General features: G+C 39.0%; 1 protein-coding gene across 1 annotated transcript; it reads right to left on the reverse strand.

Annotated features, from left to right (window-relative positions):
* Positions 1-6627: 6627 nt before the first annotated feature.
* Positions 6628-7726, reverse strand: LOC127135553 (U11/U12 small nuclear ribonucleoprotein 31 kDa protein). Its single transcript, XM_051062218.1, has one exon. The coding sequence runs from the start codon at positions 7724-7726 to the stop codon at positions 6890-6892; it is 837 nt and encodes a 278-aa protein (XP_050918175.1). The 3' UTR covers positions 6628-6889.
* Between the last annotated feature and the right edge of the window lie 506 nt (positions 7727-8232).

The raw sequence follows: 8232 nt of genomic DNA on the forward strand, positions 1-8232 counted from the left end.
TTGTTGAGTCGGTCTTGCACCATGGATATCTGGTTCGTTCAAGATGTGTTGTCTTTGATTCCTCTATGGACGACACATGTCTTTTGCAAAGTCTCTCCAATCAAAATAATCCCATTGTGCATCAACCCTTTTTTTATGTCAATTCCCCAAACACGTGGGAGATTCTGGAATCTGTTGTAGCATTCAGAACTGCAGTTTGACCCGGTCACTCTGGTGCATTTCCACCATAGTGAATCGGATAACCGGTGTCTTCGTTGTCTAAACTGCAGCATCGTCATGGTTCACATCATGATCCAGACCCAGATATGGCCTCCAGACAAACTGTAAAACAATACGAAACGATTAGATGGAAAATAATTTGAGAAGTATTTTTAAATTAAAATATAGTTGGGTAGGATTATTACATCGTCATGTCCAATGTGGTCCAATAGATTTCGATAGACTACAATAGCGTGTTTCAGACACCTGTTGTAGTTCATTCCCCTTACTGACCACCTAAGATAAAAAAGAAGTGAAAAATATTATTTACTATTAATTATAATATAAAATATAATTAACTAAATGGTGAATGGTAAAGTGTTAGACTTACTTGGTTGCAAACGGGAACACGAATGGGCGCTCATTTATCGGGGCGAGCGACGACATTCTTGACCAACCCCAAGCTTGAAGCAAATACGCACATGAAAAAAAATATAGGTATTCTTTTTTGTAGTTCTATACATTGCACTATATAGATGGGCCAATACAGCTGAACCCTAACTATAAGTGTTTACCTTATTAATGTTGCGTAATAAAGGTAAATACATTATATTTACAAAATTACCTGTACTTTCTGGAAACAAAAAATTATCAAATAAAATCATAATATAACACCAAGCTTTTATTATTTTCTCATACTCGGTTGAATCGTCGGGAATTACTATACTGGCATAATATTGTTTAAGGTATTTTAAACTTATACCTTGCCCCCTTGCTTGACCGGACGTGTCTCCCTCAGTTTCGTCGTCTAGCAAATGGGCACCCAATAATTCATTGCAGATATTGTTGTCTTGGTTAACTCGATCATTCACTGCCTTTCCATCTATACGGAGACCCAACAACATGTACACGTCCTCAAGTGTGACGGTACACTCACCAATCGGAAGGTGAAATGTGTGGGTCTCGGGTCTCCACCTCTCCAACAAAGTTAGAATGAACTTGTAGTCCACCGAGTACGAAACAATGTTGAGTAGATTTCCAAATCCACATCCTCTAATATATGGTTCTATTAAAGGATCGTGGGGTACATATTCATGTACACGACATCTAAACCGCTTCGGATCCTAATAATAAAAAAGTAAGAAAATGCAATTAGAAGAAGAAATACATAATCAACAAGCACAACTCTATAAGAAGTAAGAAAAACATAGATAACAAAGGTATAAGACTAAAAATAAAAAAGTAAAAAGAGAGAGATGACATACAAATGCCGATATATTCTCGAGCGTGCCTCTATGTTCATCGCCCATAGTCAACAAAGACATGATTTGATTTTGCAAAGCTTGAGTGTGGTAGAGGAAACAAGTGTGGTAGAAGAATATAATTGAGTATTGATGAAGATGATTTGATATTGTTGATATGAGAGGCTATTTATAGATGAATGAGTGAGTAGGTTTGCAACCTAAGATGAATATGATTGGTTGCATGGAATGGTAAGAGAAGACAAGGGAATGACAAACTTCAGAAAGCATGTGAGAGATAGCATGTGAGGAATCTCTTCTAGGCGCATGTGAAGAATCAACATGTAAGGGAAGATGCGCCATTCCTCTTGGCGCCTACATGTGATTCTTCACATGCAAGGAAGAGGCTCCCTTCCTCTTAGTGCCTTAGTGTAGGGCAATGGGAAGGGGCGCCCTTCCTAGTGGCGCATAAGACCAATTTTTGTGAAGAGGCACCCGTCCTTTTGGCGCCCCAGTTACTTTATGGCGCCTAGGGAATGGGCGCCTAGGTGGGAATCTCAGGGCTCAGGCGCATGTGTGTTCTTGTCACTCTTTTCTCTGCATGGTTGATTCTTTCTACTACATGCATGGTCAAGTTTGTACAAACAATGACCAAGTTATCAATGCAACGACCAAGTTAGCAATGAAACATTATTTATGTTGTGTGGATGAACAACTTAGCAATGCATTCAATTCCCTTAAAGATATCTACATATTTAATATTTCAACAAAATGTCTTCCACACAACATTACATGATCAGTGCCCATGTCGAAGGTGAAATATTTGATCATCAGTTGTTCGGTTTTTGTTTTCGAAACACAGAGGTAACTCGGTTTACAATAAATCGACGATCAAATTTTTCACATCTGAAACAAAGAATAGAAAAGAAATTGCAATGCAGTAATGTGGGCCAAATCATCTATAAAAATCCGGTTTGGTTTGTAGAAAACCAGGTTAAATTTTATCAGAAGAAGATTCGAGATGATGATGATATTCAGCATATGTTTGTCAGTCACGAACAATCTGGTTACAACGATATAGAGTTGTATATATTACCACATCAACAACAGGTGTCTCTGTACATTGATCAGTCACAAGTGTTTTGTGAGACTGATGACGAACAAGCTGAGGTGAATGTTCTAGATGACAAAGAAGAAGAATCTGAGATCATGGTTGATTCGATGGTGAACGCTGAAGAGGAAGAGGAGCCAATACCAACAAGTTATGTATACTGCCCACCCCAACAGATGACAAGGTTAAATTTGGGTTCAGATGAACCTTTAGCAGATGTATGGTACAATCCTTACGTGCAGATGCAAGGATCTTTGAAACAAGGAGACACATTTCGCACAAAAGAGGAATGTGTAAGAGCCATTAAGAAATTCCACATGCAACTATCAGCTGATTTCAGAGTTGACAGAACTGACGCATCGAGGTATAAAGTTTATTGTCCGAATGAGCACTGCCTTTTTATGTTGTCAGCTTCGTACCGGAAGAGGAGCGAGTCTTGGGAGATTGGATCAATGGGTCCAGATCACACATGCATGCTGACAAACCCAATCCAGGATCATCGTAAATTAAGCTCTCAGCTAATATGTGATGAAATATTATCTGTTATTAGCGACAATCCATCATTAAAGGTGAGTACAATAATCTCGCATATTAGGGCAGAGTACGAGTACACTCCATCATATAGGAAGGCATGGATAGCTAGGACAAAATCTATTGAAAAAGTGTTTGGCAATTGGGAGGAGTCTTACAAACAACTTCCAAAATACTTGTTGGCTCTAAAACAATATGCTCCCGGAACAATTGTCAAGCTGGAAACAAATTGTCCGCCTATACACCAGATGGTACGTGTGCTGTTGGAAATAAAATATTTCACCGTCTATTCTGGGTGTATCAACCAGGTATCATAGGTTTTTATTCTGTAAACCAATTATACAAACTGATGGTACATGGTTGTACGGAAAATACAAAGGAACGTTACTGATGGTAGTGGCACAAGATGGGAACATCAATATTTTTTCAATCGTCTTTGCCTAGTTGAAGGGGAGACTGCTGAGGGATGAAGTTTTTTCCTAAGAAATCTCTGATTGCACGTTGCACCTCAGCCTAACTTATGTTTGATCTCCGACAGACACCCTTCAATCATCAGTGCATACAATAACATTGACAACGGCTGGTAAAATCCTCCTTCGACGCATGTGTTATGTAATAGACATATTGCTCAGAATTTCATGCGGGAAATCAAAGATAAGACGTTGCGGAAGAAGGTTGTCAATGCAGGTTACGCATTATCAGAACCTTCTTTCAAACACTACCGCAAGGAAATAAGATTGTCAAACGAAGATGCGGTACGGTGGATCCATGGTATTCCTTTGGAGAAGTGGACTAGGGCATACGACAACGGTCAACGTTGGGGCCACATGACAACAAATCTTGTGGAATCAATGAACTCTGTCTTCAAAGGCATCCGTAACCTACCAATAATCGCTTTGGTGCATGCTACATATTTCAGGCTAAGGGCGTTGTTTGAAACCAGACGCTTAAAATGGAGTTCAGTGTTGCAATCTGGACAGTTGTTCAGTGATGCTTCGATGAAATTCATCAGACATGAAGCTGCCAAAGCAAACACACATGTGGTTACGGTCTTTGACCGAAGTAAAGGTTGGTTTAGTGTTGTCGAGTCCATGGATCACAATGAGGGCATGCCGATGGGACAGTACAGAGTCGAACTAGATAGAGGTTAGTGCGACTGCAGAAAGTTCCAAGCCTTTCGTACCCCCGCTCCCATGTCCTTGCGGCATGCTCAAAGGTTCGAAGGGATCCATCATACTTGTTATCTGAAGTTTACAAAATCGTCAGTCTTTCAAATGTTTATAAAATTAGTTTTTTCGTAGTGGCAAAAGAGGATTATTGGCCAGAATATCAAGGGGACATCGTCTGGCACAACGAAGTTATGCGAAGGAAGAAAAAGGGTCGCCCAAACAGCATCCGAATTCGAACCGAAATGGATACGGCGAACAAAATGGTTAGACTATGTAGTTCATGCCGTCAACTAGGTCACAATCGTAATAACTGTCCTAGTGTTAGAATGAGCACAACCAGATAAATTTACATGTACCTCTATTGCAATATATGAAAAATTAAATTTATTTCATATTAGACGTCTGTCACGAAAGTACCATTGCATAAACAGTAACACATATAATTATAACAAATACAAGAACTATGCAATTACAACCAGCAAAACAATTTTGAACATGTAATGCATCATCCTACGAGCGTCTTGGTCTGTCTTAATATCCACCAATTCGCGTAATTCTCCGTGTTGGTTGAACGTGGACACAAGCCATTGTATTCTTCTAATCCGTTCACCCTCTCCAATTTCTCCCTCTAACCAACTGTACAACGTCCGATTAAGACGTTCAAACATATTTGTGTTCCAAAGTCGAATCTGTACCGGAGCCGCAACGGCAGAAAATATTACATCAGCACTTTGTTTTTGAATGTATGCAGACATTGTTGAAACAGGGAAAATTGAAATTGATGGTGGTTGAATTGTATTAGGAGATGAGTTTGAGTGAAAAATATTGCATCCAATGCGTGGTATTTATAGAGACGGACAAAACATGTGGGCGCTTGAGGGATTGACGCCCACATGACCATCACATGCAGCCAGATGAATTAGCGCCCACACAACCAAATGCACCTAGGCGCCACTAGCATTGACGCCTCCTCATGAGGCCCAATGCAGGCGCCACTAGTATTGGCGCCTCCTCATGAGGAGCGCAATGCATGCGCCAATGCTAGTGGCGCCTCCTCGTGAGGAGCGCAATGCATGCGCCAATGCTATTGACGCCTCCTCTTTATGCATTGGGGGTGCCCCAGTTCATCTGACGCATCCTCTACCAAACCTGGTTATTTTGATAATTTTTTTAAATAATTAGTTATTTTGAAAAAAAAATAAAATAATTATTATTTTGAAAAAAATTCCAAACTTTTACCTACTTCCTCTTCAAGAACACCCATATTAATCCTATTTGAATCTGCTCAAACTTCAACAAAATTCAAGAAACCGATATCCTGAATTTCACAAAACTCCCAATATCTTTATATCTGAGTACAATTATCGTACTATGTAATCAAGCTTCATGTTAATCCTATTCATAGAGGATATGAACTCTACTATTTTCATTAACTTGTGCCATAAGACAATGATTCAATTAGTAAAAAATATGAGCATACAAAAGTATATAGACAATCATGAATATGGTATCTATCGGTTATATATAACTGTCAACTGAATATGGTTTCAGAGTTATAGATATATCCAAAACCAACAATGCTTAAAACCAACAGTACAACAGTAACAATTGACCCCAAACTCCATATAATATAACTACTTAATCCGATTCAAAGCCATAATTCAGAAAGAAAGGAAATAGCATAACAATAACCAATTTCTTTTTCTACATATCATTACAATGACATTCAAGATTAGCCCATGGTTCAAAAAGTTACAGAATAATTAAACCTATAATTTAAAGCCTAGTGTCGAGGGTGAGGCACAAATTGGTATTATTCTCCAGCTCAGCCAAGTGATTATGCATGAAAAGGATACCACATTTTCTCTGGGAGAAGCAATTTAAGCATTCTAAGAGAAACTTGAGAAATACTCATCAATCTGCATAAAAATGCTCAGTAGACATCAAAGAGTAAAGGTAATCAGAAGAACTGTTACCCATGGTTTTAAACTGCTTTCCACAAGAACGGCGACAGTAATTGTGACTACAAGTCTACAACCTATGCTTTTCAAGATCTCAACAACCACATCAAATCCAGCTATATCTGACTACAATATTCTACATATCAAATATCATAACATAACCACCACAACTGTAATTAAAAACCTTACTTATATGATAACAAGATGTGCATAAAGTAAACCAGGGTGTTACAATTTGATTACATTACATGTTTTAACTGAACCAAAATAAAAAACATAACGAACATGCTTTTCCTTTCCGTTTTACAGGTAAACCGAATGCTAAATTAAGCCGATAAATAAGAGACTCGTCTGTCATCATTCATTAACTATGAAAATATGGAATACACAAAAATGCTCATCACCAATTCACCACCACTATCACTAATTACTACCACAATAACTAATAACTAACATGTGCTTGTGATCAAAACCATAAACACATCCAACCAAGCCAACAACATATAAACAATTTCATCAATTACACCATATCTTGATAAAAACAAAAAATTGCCATTTAGATCTATGAAACACTGGCACATATATAGACACGACACACAGGACTAGTTGAATAATGCGGTAATGCGGAATACCAAACACACACCTTCAATCTGAAGTGTCAATGCTACATAGTCATGATCAATCATCATCATCATGATCACTCTCATCACTGAAATACCCAGCTTTCTTCCCTTTCTTCTTCGTCTTGTTGTTGTCCAAACCCTCATCATCATTTCTGTTTCTCCCCAGCAACCTTTCACCCGCTTCATCATCCACAACAGAAGCCCAATTATCGTCAAACTGCTCCGCAGCAATCTGACCACCCTCCTCCTCCTCCTCCTCATCACCTTCCTCCTCCCCATCCCTATCCCTCAGCCCACTAAATCCCCGTCGCGGCTTCTTAGGCTGAGGCCGCGGCCTCGGCCCCAACTGATTCTTAGGACACTCATACGACAAATGACCATGCCCCCCACACTCATAACACAAAGCAGTCTCAGTATTGTACACGCGCTTCCGAATAAACTCCGGAGCACGTCCATTATCAGCAGCAATAGAAGCAGTTAGAGTCCTTCCATTGAGAATCTTCTTATTCAACTCCGCCACGGCGCGTTGGGCGTCATTACGAGAAACGAATTGGACAAACGCGACACCGCGGCTTAGGCGCGTGTGACGGTCTTTGAGAACGGTTACACGCGCAATGCGGCCGAAAGTAGAGAAGAGCGTATGGAGATCGGAGTTTGTTATGGAGTAATCTAGATTAGAAACGTATAGCGTCGATTTTGATGGTGCTAAGGGTTCACCTGTTCCTCCTATTGATGATCCTTTGTTGTTCGGTTTTGATTGGGGTTGATTACTGGATGTGGTGCCGGTGGTGGTGTTGGGGGTTGAGGACGAAGCGCAGTAGCGGTAGTAGAAAACGTCGTCGTCTTCATCGCTGTCGCTGTGTTTTCGTTTGTGTTTCTTCTTGCTTGACATTTTTTTCGGTTCAGGTTTTTTGTTTCGGCAACGGCGTTCGGTTTCCGGCGACGGAATTAGTTCTCCGATGCTTCTTTAATCTATAGAGGAAATCTGAGAGTGGAGAGATTCTATAATGCGTTTGAGAAACCCTAGAGAAGTGAAGCGAAACTCCAAGCGGATCTGGACATGGATCCGGATATTTTGGATTGGTTTTATATATGGTTTTATCCATTCTTATTTTTTTATAAGCAGTACTATCCATATGTAAATGGACAACTTGCTCACCGCCAGAGTACTTGTAAAGATAGCATAAAACTAAAAATTATTATGTTTTAATATTTTTTTATTTAATTGGTCAACCACCCATCTGCATATATAAATTTTAATAATTTTTTGTTAGTATGATGCTAGATTTTTTAAGACAAAAATTTCTAGTTCGTTAGATATACAATTTTATTATATTATTTTAGATTATATTTTAATATCTTAAGATAAATAGAGTTATTGAAATTTAGCAAAAATAG

This window comes from Lathyrus oleraceus, chromosome 4 (genome assembly GCF_024323335.1).
Source record: "Lathyrus oleraceus cultivar Zhongwan6 chromosome 4, CAAS_Psat_ZW6_1.0, whole genome shotgun sequence".
NCBI classification, from domain to species: Eukaryota; Viridiplantae; Streptophyta; class Magnoliopsida; order Fabales; family Fabaceae; genus Lathyrus; species Lathyrus oleraceus.

Coding starts and splice junctions, on each gene's coding strand:
- LOC127135553 (XM_051062218.1), bottom strand. CDS start 7,726: ATGTCAAGCAAGAAGAAACACAAACGAAAACACAGCGACAGCGATGAA.